The sequence below is a fragment of the Trachypithecus francoisi genome, unplaced genomic scaffold (assembly GCF_009764315.1).
Source record: "Trachypithecus francoisi isolate TF-2019V2 unplaced genomic scaffold, Tfra_2.0 Lachesis_group10, whole genome shotgun sequence".
Lineage (NCBI taxonomy): Eukaryota > Metazoa > Chordata > Mammalia > Primates > Cercopithecidae > Trachypithecus > Trachypithecus francoisi.
The window spans coordinates 84,572,319-84,584,946 of NW_022681455.1; the positions used below are offsets into that span (position 1 = coordinate 84,572,319).

The window sequence follows — 12,628 nt, forward strand, 5'->3', positions numbered from 1 at the left end:
TAAAAGATGGCAAAATTGCCAGGCGTGGTGGCTCATGCCTGTAATCCTAGCACTTTTGGGGGCTGAGGCGGGTGGATCACTTGAGGTCAGGAGTTTGAGACCAGCCTGGCCAACATGGTGAAACCCTCTACTAAAAATACAAACACTGTGGCGCATGCCTGTAGTCCCAGCTACTCGAGAGGCTGAGGTAGGAGAAATGCTTTAACCCAGGAGGCGGAGGTTGCAGTGAGCTGAGATCGTGCCATTCCAATCTGGGCAACAGAGTGAGACTCTGTCTCAAAAGGAAAAAAAAATATATATATATAGTAAAATTTGGGGGCAGCAGACCAGATGCCTGGAGTGATGGTAGGACTGTCCCACAGGGGTGGGCATTAGGTCCTTGAAACAGACAACTCCCTCCCCTAGCAGGGAAGGGAAGGGCCTTACAGCTTGGTCTCTGCTCTGAGCACAGGTAGGTGCTTGGGAAGCCTCCCCCTGGCTCCCACATACCGTAAGGACCAGCCCCACAGGGTTGGTGGGTTTTTCTCCCCGTGTGTGAACAAGAGATCATAGAAATAAAGACACAAGACAAAGAGATAAAAGACAAGACAGCCGGGCCCAGGGGACCACTACCACCAAGACACGGAGACCAGTAGTGGTCCCAAATGCCACGGTGCACTGTTACTTACTGGATACAAGACAAGGCGGCAGGGTAAGGAGTGTGAGCTATCTCCGATGATAGGTAAGGTCACGTGGGTCACATGCCCACTGGACAGGGGGCCTTTCCCTGTTCAGCAGCCAAGGCGGGGAGAGAGGGTGGGGGAGAGAGAGAGACAGAGAGAGAAAGACAGCTTACGCCATTATTTCTGCGTATCAGAGAATTTTAGTACTTTCACTAATTTTGCTGCTGCTATCTAGAGGGCAGAGCCAGTTGTACAGGATGGAACATGAAAGCAGACCAGGAGCGTGACCACTGAAACACAGCATCACAGGGAGATGGTTAGGCCTCCAGGTAACTGCAGGTGGGCCTAATGTCAGGCCCTCCACAAGAGGTGGTGGAGTCGAGTCCTTTCTAAACTCCCCGGGGAAAGGGAGACTCCCTTTCCCGGTCTGCTAGGTAGCGGGTGCTTTTCCTTGACACTGATGCTACCGCTAGACCATGGTCTGCTTGGCAATGGGCATCCTCCCAGACGCTGGCGTTACCGCTAGACCAAGGAGCCCTCTGGTGGCCCTGTCCGGGCCTGACAGAGGGCTCGCACTCCTGTCTTCTGGTCACTTCTCATCATGTCCCTTCAGCTCCTAGCTCTGTATGCCTGGCTTTCCCTAGGTTATGATTGTAGAGCAAGGATTATTATAATATTGGAATAAAGAGTAATTGCTACAACTAATGATTGATATTCACATGTAATCACATCTATGATTTATATCTAATATAACTATTCTTATTTTATATATTTTCTTTATTATACTGAACAGTTTGTGCCCTCGGTCTCCTGCCTTGGCACCTGGGTGGCTTGCCGCCCACACATACATAAAGTTTTACCAGTAGAAATGTATGTTTGGGCAATGCCCAGGCAAAAGGGCCACATTCAGTCCCCAGTGTCCAGGCACAAGTGACTCTTCACCACTCTTCCCTCTCTGGATAGAGTGGCAGGAAAGGAGTCTGGGGAACTTGGAAGGGAAGGGGATAAGGAAGGGGAAGGTGCCTCTTGCCCCTGCCCAGAAATGCAACAAAGCATCCCCTGAACTCAACATACAGGTCTGTTCTGGCGGTCCCACCACCATAGTATCACCCATAACGGTAGTTGTCACGTGCTGAGAGGACGTTTGAAGGGCTCACACACCCAGAGCTCACACAATGGTCCCAAGTTTAAATTCTCTGGCCTGTCTGCCGGGACACAAGCTCCCTCATGGTTCCCTCTGGAGGTTAGGAGTGCCCTGCCACGGCACTCCTCACAGGGGCTTGCCTGATTTCTGGTCCCACTCCTCTGGGAAGAGGTACCTGTTGTTCTAGGTGTGATTAACCCCATCACTCCCTAGGCCTGTGAAGCGATTGCATCAGCTACTGTCAGATCTGCAGGCAGCTGGGTCCAAAACTCTCTCCTGCCATCCCAAAAGTCTCCCTTCAGCTGGTCGACGTTCTGCCTTTGTAACTTCAAAGAACAAACCTAAGCCCTCTTAGCTGGGTGGGCTCTTTGAAGGCAGTGATCACAGACAGCTCTAGTGTTCAGATTCTTCCAGACTGGGACTCTTTAAAAAAAAAATTTTTTTTTTTTTGAGACAGTCTCTGTTGCCCAGGCTGGAGTGCAGGGGCAGGATATTCGGTCACTGCAGCCTCCACCTCCAGGGGTTCAAGTGAGTCTCCTGCCTCACCCTCCCGAGTAGCTGGGATTACAGGCGAGAGCCAACACGCCTGGCTTTTTTATTTAGTAGAGACAGGGTTTCAATATGTTGGCCAGGCTAGTCTCGAACTCCTGGCCTCCAGTGATCCGCCAGCCTTGGCCTCCCAAAGTGCTGGGATTACAGGTATGAGCCACCATGCCCAGCCCAGACTGGGGTTCCTTGACTCGGCAAAGGGTTGGGCAAAAATATGTGGAGAACCCCCCTCCGCCCCAACCAAATCCCATCATTAGCTCTAAAATCAACAGCCCTAGGGGAGCAGAAGGGGGTCTGCTTAGAGACCCGGTTCCTTCCATTTCCTTGAGGTCCGAACCAGAGTCAGAGCTGAAGTTTCAGCTAAAACTGAAGCCAGGGCTATTAGCACAGACTGCCGCCCTGGTGCGCCTGCTGGTGCTGGCCCAGGTTGGAGCTTCTGGCTAAGGCCTTGCCACATTGCAGGCAGATGCAGGGCTTCTCGCCGCTGTGGGCTGCCTAGTGGACGAGCCAGGTGGGAACTCTGGCCGAAGCTCCAGCCACATTCACCACCAAGCATCAGGTTTCCGGACTTTGTGCTGGTGCCGCAGCAGATTCCAACTGTGCACAGAACTCTTACTACAAACAAGGCATTTAGAGGCCTTCTCACCCATGCAGACCGCAGGTGCTGCAACAGGTTGGAGCTAAGCCTGAGGCTCTTTCCGCAGCCCCCTCAGTGGTAAGGCTTTTAGCGGTGTGTAAACGCTGGTACTGGATCAGGTTTGAGGTGACGCTGAAAGTCTTACCACACAAGGCACAGGTGTAGGGCTGAAGCGATGGTCACACTCGGGGCAGGAGTACGGCTTTTCACCTGTGTGTACCCAGTGGTGCTTAACCAGATCACAGCCACATCGGAAGCTTCTGCCATACCCCGGACAACGGTAAGGCTTGTCACCAGCGTGGCTGCCTTGGTGGTGAATGAAGCCGGGGAGGTAGGCTGTGGTCAGCCCACACTTCCAGCACTCGCAGGTTTTGGGGCTTGTAGACGGTTGCTCTTGGCAAAGCCTTCTTCCTCCCCAGGGCCAGAGCCTGACCATTTTCCAGACGGGCAGCTGCCCCTGTCACACCAGGAAGGGCTGCTCAGGCGGAGCCACCTCGCAATCCAGGGTGACCTGGGGGCTCCCCGGGATGCTAACGTTCCGCTCCCCCGCCGCCCCGCCCCGTCTGGATTCTCCCTTGTCTCTTCTGGCACAGCCGACTGCACCTTGGGTGAAGAACTCCCTGTTTCCTAGACGCCAGCTCCTGAGCTCACGACCACGTCCAGAGCGGAGGATACTCGGGACACCGGGGTCCAGCTCCGGAAACGGAAAATTCCACAAGCCCGTCACCCTAAGAAGAGGCAGCGAACGTTCTCGGTAGGTTTAACCCTCTTCTTCCTCTGACCGAACGACGCGTCTGCGGCGCGGTCAGGACCTCGCACTTTCAGCCCGGCTCAGGGTTCTCGGAGTCGGTCCCGGGGCCGGGCCGCACCACCGCTGGGGGGCAGCGAAGCGAGCCTAGAGGAGGAAAGGCGGTCCCCGCCGAGTGCACGCCGGGGGCGGAGCACGGCACGAAGGCTCCGTGGTCGGACGTCTGGGCTGTCCGGAGGTCCCGGCCCACCTGGAGGGCCTTGGAAGAGTTTCCCGCGCGTCCCGAGGTAGGCGTGCGAAGCTCGGCGCGGACCACACCTCCCGCATGCACCACCCGCGCGTCCTAGGTTGCGCAGCAATAAGGTACCGCCGCGCCTTCTTTGCAAGGACAGACTTCCGGGGTCGAGAACTACAACTTCCGACTTGCATCGCTGCGACGGCGCTATTTTAACAGCGTCAGCGAGGCGGTGCCCGGCGACTCCCCTGTCTTCCAGTTCCGCTCCCTGGGATCAGCGGCGAGAAGCGGGGCGGAGTCTGAGGCCCGAGCCAAGATGGCGGCTGCGAAGCCAACCCTCACGGACTCGCTCTCGTTTTGCCTCGCGCAGCTCGCGGCGGCGGCCGGGGAGGGTCTGGGTGGGGAAAAGGACCCAGCTACCAACGAGACACCCCTGGGCCGCGCGCTCCTAGCCCTCCGCACGCGCCACATCAAGGCAGCGGGGGGAATCGAGCGCTTCCGGGCACGCGGCGGGCTCCGCCCCCTACTCGCGCTGCTACGGCGAGCGGCTGCAGCGGGTTCCGCCCCGTCCCAGGCAAGCCCCGGCTCCGCCCCCTCGGCCGCGTCAGCAGCTTCTAGCCCCGCCCCCGCATCGGGCCCCGCCCCCTCCGCTGTGTCGTCGTCTACGGCTTCACCGCCAGTGCGCCTGCGCAAGACGCTGGACTTGGCGCTTAGCATCCTAGCCGATTGCTGTACGGAAGGGGCGTGCCGGACCGAAGTGCGCAGACTCGGAGGCATACTCCCTTTGGGTAAGTGCTCCGCCTCCGTTTCCTAGAAAGATTGGATTTGCAATTCGCTTGCTGTGTGGGCCGGGAGTTTGGAGTTCTTTGAGTCATATCCCGGAATAAAGTGCTTTGTGATGGCGCACCGCTCCTGTTTCTCAAGCTGTTGTGCCCCGTGACGTCACTGCTCTCTCTTTAGATGAGAGAGAGCCCTCCCAGACCAGATAATTATAGCCATTATCTAGGAATTGGTTGTTGAGGACTTCTTTCGAAGCTAGACCAGCGGAGGCCAAAGGGTTATTTGGTGACTTTTCCAGATGATTCTTATTCTCCAGTTATGATGTTCATAGCAGATATTCAGTGCCCACTATGTGTCCGGCCCTGTGCAAGGTTCTGAAGTCCCACTGATGAGCTGGAAGGTGTAGTGGTTCAGAAAGGGAGTTCTGCAAAAGTCACCTAACCCCTCTGAGGCTAGGATTCCTTGTAAAATGGGACAGTGATAGCTATCTCAGAAAATCAGAGTGGGGAGAAAACGAAGTACAAATATAGCACGAATATACAAATATTCTAAGCATGGTGACTTCAGGTTATTAACTAGCATAAGCTGGGTGCAGTGGTACACGCCTGTAGTTCCAGCTACTTGATAGGCTGAGGTGGAAGGATCCCTTGAGCCTGGGAAGTAGAGGCTGCAGTGAACAATGACTGTGTCTGTGAATAGCCACTGCATTCCAGCCTGGGCAACATAACAAGACGTCATATCTTAGAAAACTGAACAAACCAGTAGTCACTTAGGAAGCAGGAAAAAGAAAATAAAAATAAAACCAGCACAGTAAGAACAAATCCTAGCAAAACATAAGCTTTTCTGTTTACCAGCTAAATTGGTGCCTCCTAGTGGCAGTGTGTGAAAGCAGTTTACATGTCACTACCTGCCTTCCACAAAATTATGCTAGTTTTGATGACATCTTAACTTTTTGGATAAAGCGAAGCATTAATATATTTAAAATTTCCATAAAATGCATCTGGACCGTATATGTTTGACAAGAGCCTTGGTTATTAAATAACTCCCATCACTCAGCTACTATGTTTCATTTTAAATGTCTTCTGAATCTATCTGCTGCTCTCTCTCCCTACTTCCGTTGTGTGCCCAGAGACTGGTACCTCTGTGCTGTGTGATGCTGGTAGCTGGGTTGGTTCAAGCTATTGTCTTTTCATGCTTGGGCTATTATGATAGCCTTTTGACTCCTCCCTTCCTATTCTTTCCCCCATAATGCATTCTCCCTATGGATGCCAGATTGTATCATGTCACTCCCCTTCATAAAACCCTTGTGTGGCCCCCAGTGCCTTCACATTCAAGTCCTGATCCCTTGGCCTGACCTTTGAAGCCTTTCAGAGACACTGCATCTTACCTCTGGGCCTTTGGAAAGGCTACTTCCAAACCCTCAATGCCTTCTCACTCTCCCATCCACCGTGCTTCTGGCAAATACCTTCCTGTGTACCCCTCCAGACCTAGCTGGAGTGTTAGCCTCTTCCTTTTATTTATTAATTTTTTTGAGATGGAGTCTTGCTCTGTCATCTGGGCTGGAGTGCAGTGACACGATCTCAGCTTACTGCAACCTCTGCCTCCTGGGTTCAAGCAATTCTCCTGCTCCAGCCTCCCAGGTAGCTGGGATTACAGGTGCACACCACCACACCTAGATAATTTTTGTATTTTTAGTAGAGATGGGATTTGGCCCCGTTGGCCAGGCTGTTCTCGAACTCCTGACCTCAAGTGACCCACCCACCTTGGGCCCCTAAAGTGCTGGGATTATAGGCTTGAGCCACTGTGCCCTGCCCAGCATTAGCCTCTTCCAAAAGCCTTCCCAGCCCTCTCAGGCCACATTATCGAGGTGACTGATGAGAGAGACAGTAAGGGGTAGAACCCTCACAAGCCCAAACTCTCCTTGCAGTGACCATTCTTCAGTGCATGAAGACAGACAGCATCCAGAACCGAACGGCCCGTGCCCTGGGGAACTTAGCCATGGAACCTGAGAGTTGTGGGGACATCCACTGTGCTGGTGAGAGGCTGTGAGGGTGGGGTCTGCTAGGACTCGGAGCAGAAGAAAGACTTGAGTGTCTGCCCTTTTTCACCCTCTGTGCTCCCCTTGCCTGCCCTCAGGTGCTGTTCCGCTGCTTGTGGAGAGTCTGACAGCCTGCCAGGACTCGCAGTGCCTGCAGAGCGTGGTGCGTGCCCTCCGCAACCTGGCAGACTCACCCCAGCACCGCCTGGCCCTGGCACAGCAGGGAGCAGTGCGCCCGCTGGCCGAGCTCCTAGCCACTGCTCCAGATGCTGCACTGACCTCAGCCCTCGTCCGTGCCCTCCTGGAACTCAGCCGAGGCTGCTCCCGGGCCTGTGCTGAGCAGCTAAGTCTGGGTGGGGGACTGGGCCCACTCGTCAGCCTGGCATCCCACCCCAAGCGGGTAGTACGCGAGGGAACCATTCTGATCCTCGCCAACCTGTGTGCCCAGGGCTTGATTCGGCCTGCACTGGGCAATGCTGGTGGGGTGGAGGTGCTGGTAGATGAGCTTCGGCAGCGCCGGGGTCCTAATGGAGCTAGTCCAGCCTCCCAGCAGCCCCTGGTGCGGGCTGTGTGCCTCCTGTGTCGTGAGGCCATCAACCGGGCCCGGCTGCGGGATGCTGGTGGCTTGGATCTACTGATAGGCCTGCTGCGGGACCCTCGTGCCAGTGCATGGCACCCTCGTATTGTGGCTGCCCTTGTGGGCTTTCTCTATGACACTGGGGCCCTGGGCCGGCTCCAAGCTCTGGGACTTGTGCCTCTCCTGGCTGGGCAGCTGTGTGGTGAGGCTGGCGAGGAGGAAGAAGAGGGAAGAGAAGCTGCTTCCTGGGACTTCCCTGAGGAGAGGACCCCTGAGCGGGCACAGGGTGGAAGCTTCCGGAGCCTCAGGTGAGTCTCTGCATCAGGGCTTGGGAGGGGAGCAGTGTGGTGGTGTGGGGTTTGTGTCTGTCTTGGTCCTCTTCACTACCTCCACCCCCATTCTGTCTGAATAAGACTTTTATTACCCAGACTCCTGATTCCCACACAGCCACCTGCCAGTTCCTATTTAACACACTCTACTCCCCTGGGTCTACCTTTTTTTTTTGAGACAGGGTCTCACTGTTATCCAGGCTGGAATGCAGTGGTGCCATCTCCACTCACTGCAACCTCTGCCTCCTGGGTTCAAGCAGTTCTCCTGCTTCAGCCTCACGAATAGCTGGGATTACAGGTGCCGGCCACCATGCCCAGCTAATTTTTGTATTTTTAATAGAGACAGGGTTTCACCGTGTTGGTCAGGCTGGTCTCAAACTCCTGACCTCAGGTGATCCACCCGCCTCGGCCTCCCAAAGTGCTGGGATTACAGGTGTGATCCTCTGCACTGGCTGGATCTACCTTTTAACCTTGGTCCCACTCCAGCACCTTTGAACTCTGGGCCCCAGACTGGTGGACTCTAGAGTCCAAGTTCTTACTCTGTTACTGTCACTCATGAATTGAAGCGTCACAGGAAAGCTGAGGAACTCTTTTTATTTTTTTTAAACATTAGAGTTGGCGATCTCGCTTTGTTGTCCAGACTAGTCTTGAACTCTTGGCTTCCAGTGACCCTCCCAGCTCAGCCTCCCAAAGTGTAGGGATTACAGGTGTGAGCCACCATGCCCAGCCCCCAGCGCTTCCTATTTCCCTTTTATTTTCTCCATGACCCCTGTACTCTACATTGGCTCCACACTAACATAACTTATAGTACTCTTACTTCTTACCTGCTTCTTCTCACTGGAACATAAACTCCAGGAGGACAGGCACTTTGTTCAGTGCTTCTACCCAGCATCTAAAGAACAACTTGGCACATGACAGGCATCAGTAATTGCTGAAATGAGGTTTTAGTCCTATCCCCTCTCACTTCCATTTATCCCCTTTCTCCACCCTCCTCCTCTCCCCTGGCTTTTCCTCCCTCCAAGACAGCTTTTAGCTCATGCAGTGGCTCACGCCTGTGATCCCAGCGCCTTGGGAGGCCAAGGCAGGAGGATCGCTTGAGCACAGGAGTTCGAGACCAGCCTGGGCAACATAGCAAGACCCATCTCTATAAAACATTTAAAAATTAGCTGAGTGTGGGGGCACACACCTGTAGTGCCAGCTACTTGGGAGGCTGAGGTGGGAGGATCGCTTGAGCTCAAGAGTTCAAGGCTGCAGTGAGCCAGGATCCCACAACTGCATTCCAGCCTGGGCTACAGAGGGAGACCACGTTTCTTAAAAAAAAAAAAAAAAAAAAAAAAAAAAAAGACCCCTTAGGCCTCTTGGACTCTGCCCCTTCACCTTGGCTCTGGGTTCAGTCTCCTTTTTTTCTTCCCTCCACAGGTCGTGGCTGATCTCCGAGGGCTATGCCGCGGGCGCTGATGACATCTCCCCCGACTGGTCTCCTGAGCAGTGTCCTCCACCGGAGCCTATGGAGCCGGCCAGCCCCATCCTCACCCCGACCTCGCTGCGGGCACCACGCACCCAGCGCACTCCAGGCCGCAGCCCCGCCGCCGCCATCGAGGAGCCTTGGGGACGCGAAGGGCCAGCCCTGCTGCTGCTTTCACGCTTTTCCCAGGCCCCTGACCCAAGCGGGGCACTTGTGACCGGCCCAGCCCTGTACGGCCTGCTGACCTATGTGACCGGTGCACCGGGCCCGCCCAGCCCACGTGCACTGCGCATCCTGTCACGCCTCACCTGCAACCCTGCCTGTCTCGAGGCCTTTGTGCGCAGCTACGGCGCAGCGCTGCTGCGGGCGTGGCTGGTGCTGGGGGTGGCGCCCGATGATTGGCCGGCACCACGTGCCCGGCCCACTCTCCACAGCCGCCACCGAGAGCTGGGTAAGTTCCCACACCCACCCGTCTCCTTGCCCCTGTGCGAGTCCCCATCCTTACCCATGGCTTCCAAGGGCTCAGAACCTCACCTTCCCACTCACCCGTCCTCCCCAGCCCGTCCTCCAGACAACCCGTCACCAGAGTGGGGTGGGGAGCACGACGTTCTGGTCCCTTCATGGGCCTACAGGCAGAGTTCTGCTGTGTCCTCTGCCCAAGCCCTGGGACCTAGATACCCTAACTCCAGATGCAGCCCCACGCCCAGGATCCGGGCCGGTCTGTGCTTCTTTCTTGGCTCTGCCATTGGTTCAGCGCTGTCCTGACTGCTCCCCACCGGCAACCTGACCTGTGAACCCCGGCCTCACCACCACCCCCAGCACTGCCAGGGACTGCCCTGTCTGCTGTGCCCTGACCACAGGCTGCTTCAGGGGCCCAGACTTACACCCTGACCGTCCCACCTTCTGTTGTTGTCCTGGACTTCAGGTTCCCGGTGTCCCAAGCCCAGCACTGCCTCTTCAGTTCCCTGACTTCTCACGCAGAGGTTTTACCCTCCTTCATTTCATCGGCCCAGAGTCCTGTCTCAGACCCCAGCTCCCAGCCTGAAAAGCTTTCCACTTGCAGGGGAGAGGCTACTGCAGAACCTGACGGTTCAGGCTGAGTCGCCCTTCGGGGTCGGGGCCCTCACGCACCTCTTACTCTCAGGGAGCCCTGAGGACCGCGTGGCCTGCGCGCTGACCCTGCCCTTCATCTGCCGGTGAGTGGGAAGTGGGTGCCTTGCGGGGCTGGGGAGGAGTGCTGTGTTTCCCAGGCCCGTTTCTCACCTTCTGAAAGGCCCTCTCTTCCCTGTAGGAAGCCCTCTCTGTGGCGCCGGCTGCTCCTGGAGCAGGGTGGCCTCCGGCTCCTCCTTGCGGCGCTGACCCGGCCGGCCCCACACCCGCTCTTCCTCTTCTTTGCCGCGGACTCCCTTTCCTGCCTCCAAGACCTGGTGTCTCCCGCGGTGAGCCCAGCCGTCCCACAGGCAGTCCCCATGGACCTAGACTCACCCTCCCCTTGCCTCTATGAACCTCTGCTGGGCCCAGCCCCTGTCCCAGCTCCCGACCTGCACTTCCTGCTGGACTCAGGCCTCCAGCTCCCTGCCCAGCGAGCGGCCTCAGCCACCGCCTCCCCTTTCTTCCGGGCCCTGCTGTCAGGCAGCTTTGCAGAAGCCCAGATGGACCTGGTGCCCCTGCGAGGCCTGTCACCTGGCGCAGCCTGGCCTATCCTGCATCATTTGCATGGTTGTCGGGGCTGTGGGGCTGCCCTGGGGCCTGTGCCCCCTCCAGGCCAGCCCCTGCTGGGCTCAGAGGCCGAGGAGGCACTGGAGGCTGCTGGCCGTTTCCTACTGCCTGGGCTGGAGGAGGAGCTGGAAGAGGCCGTGGGCCGCATCCACCTAGGACCCCAGGGTGGCCCAGAGTCAGTGGGTGAGGTGTTCCGCCTAGGCCGGCCCCGGCTGGCTGCCCACTGTGCCCGCTGGACCCTGGGGCCAGAGCAGTGCCCGAGGAAGCGGGGTCTGGCCCTGGTGGGGCTTGTGGAGGCAGCAGGTGAAGAGGCAGGGCCCCTGACAGAGGCTTTATTGGCCGTGGTGATGGGGATTGAGTTGGGGGCAAGGGTCCCTGCCTAGACTGTTGACGTCCCCTGGGAAGGGGACCCAAGGATGAATTGGCTCTGAAGGAGCCTCCCTGAGACTGGCAAGGGAGGAGGCTGAGCAGAAGGAGTCGTCATGGAACAGCGGTGAGAACATGGAGCCAGACCCCAGGATGACGATCTGAAGACCTGGGAGTGAGAAGCCAAGGCCAGGGTCTGGGCGTGGGGCCCAGAGAAGCAGAACAGCCCAGGGCCCCAGGTGTCTGGCCTGGCCTAGACCTCTGGAGTTGAGATTAAACACTTTGGAGTTGGATACCTGTGTTGTGTGGTGTGTCTGCTTCTGTTTCTTCGCCCACCAAGCAGGGTCTTGTTCAGGTCTTTGTGTCTGGACACAGACCACCCTTGCTTGTGACAGTTTAATAAGTATTGGGACAGGATTGAGTTCCCAGGCTGCTGCTTAGGATGTGGTTTTGGGCCCCAGGGGAAGCCTGCTTCCTGCTGTCAGGGCCTCAGTGCTCTGACATAGCAACCCAACTGGACACGCAGACCTTGCTCGGGGCTGAAAGGGTTGTGCTGAGGGAATGCTGTTAGTCTGATGATGTGTTGAAGGCCTTTGCATTACTGTTGCCCATCTTGGGCCCCCATTCTCTGGCTCCCTTTTCATCTCCTGGGCCATGTGCCCTACTGCTGTCTGTCTGAAGGAAGACCTGCTGTGGAGGGAATCTCACCTGGCTTACAGATCTTTTTTTTTTTTTTTAACTATTATTTTGCTTTAGATCAGGGACACGTGCATGTTTGTTACACGGGTGTATTGTGTACTGGGGGGGATTGGGTTTCTAGCGAACCCATTACCCAAAGAGTGAACACTGTACCTAATAGGTAATTTTCCAGCCCTTGCCCCGCACCCACCCGCCCCCTTTTTGGAGTCTCCAGTGTCTCTTTCCATCTTCATGCCCCTGTGTACCCATTGCTTAGCTCCCACTTGTAACGGAGAACATGCAGTATTTGGTTTTCTCTGTCTGAGTTAGTTTACTTAGGATAATGGCCTCCAGCTCCATCCATTTTGCTGCAAAGGACATTATTTCATTTTTTAAGGCTGTGTACTATTCCATGGTGTATATGTACCACATTTTCATTTTTTTTTTAAAGAGACAGGGTCTTGCTGTGTTGCCCAGTTGGTCTCAAAATCCTAGGTTCAAGCAGTCCTCCTGCCTCAGCCTCCCAAAGTGCTGGGATTTATAGGCACGAGCCACTGTGCCAGCCAACAATTTCTTTATTCAGTCAATTATTGATGGATACTTAGGTTGGGTCCATGACTTTGCTGTTGTGAATAGTGCTGCAATGAACACAACAAGTCCAGCTGTCCTTTACATGATTTCTTTTCCTGTGGGTAGATACT

At 55.9% G+C, this 12,628-nt stretch overlaps 1 protein-coding gene across 5 annotated transcripts; it reads left to right on the forward strand.

The window, feature by feature from the left end:
- Positions 1-2,412: 2,412 nt before the first annotated feature.
- Positions 2,413-11,544, forward strand: ARMC5 (armadillo repeat containing 5). 5 transcript variants are annotated; one of them, XM_033218245.1, is made up of 8 exons: positions 2,413-3,272; positions 3,624-3,746; positions 4,235-4,763; positions 6,683-6,790; positions 6,892-7,678; positions 9,119-9,615; positions 10,228-10,360; positions 10,456-11,544. In XM_033218245.1, exons 1-8 carry the CDS (start codon positions 3,168-3,170, stop codon positions 11,264-11,266), a joined length of 3,093 nt encoding a protein of 1,030 aa, XP_033074136.1. In that variant the 5' UTR covers positions 2,413-3,167; the 3' UTR covers positions 11,267-11,544. The 5 variants fall into 5 exon arrangements, with proteins under 5 accessions (XP_033074136.1, XP_033074133.1, XP_033074132.1 ...); XM_033218242.1 differs by having other exon boundaries at positions 2,413-3,498; positions 3,624-4,763; positions 10,438-11,544; XM_033218241.1 differs by having other exon boundaries at positions 2,413-4,763; positions 10,438-11,544.
- Positions 11,545-12,628: the final 1,084 nt, after the last annotated feature.

What these genes read in the sequence shown, in the direction of transcription:
- ARMC5 (XM_033218245.1), top strand. Translation starts at nt 3,168, where the DNA reads ATGGTCACACTCGGGGCAGGAGTACGGCTTTTCACCTGTGTGTACCCA. An exon ending in CTGCCATACCCCGGACAACG is followed by an intron (nt 3,273 to 3,623) that starts GTAAGGCTTGTC and finishes CCTGTTTCCTAG; the next exon opens with ACGCCAGCTCCTGAGCTCAC. An exon ending in CAGCCGCCACCGAGAGCTGG is followed by an intron (nt 9,616 to 10,227) that starts GTAAGTTCCCAC and finishes TTCCACTTGCAG; the next exon opens with GGGAGAGGCTACTGCAGAAC.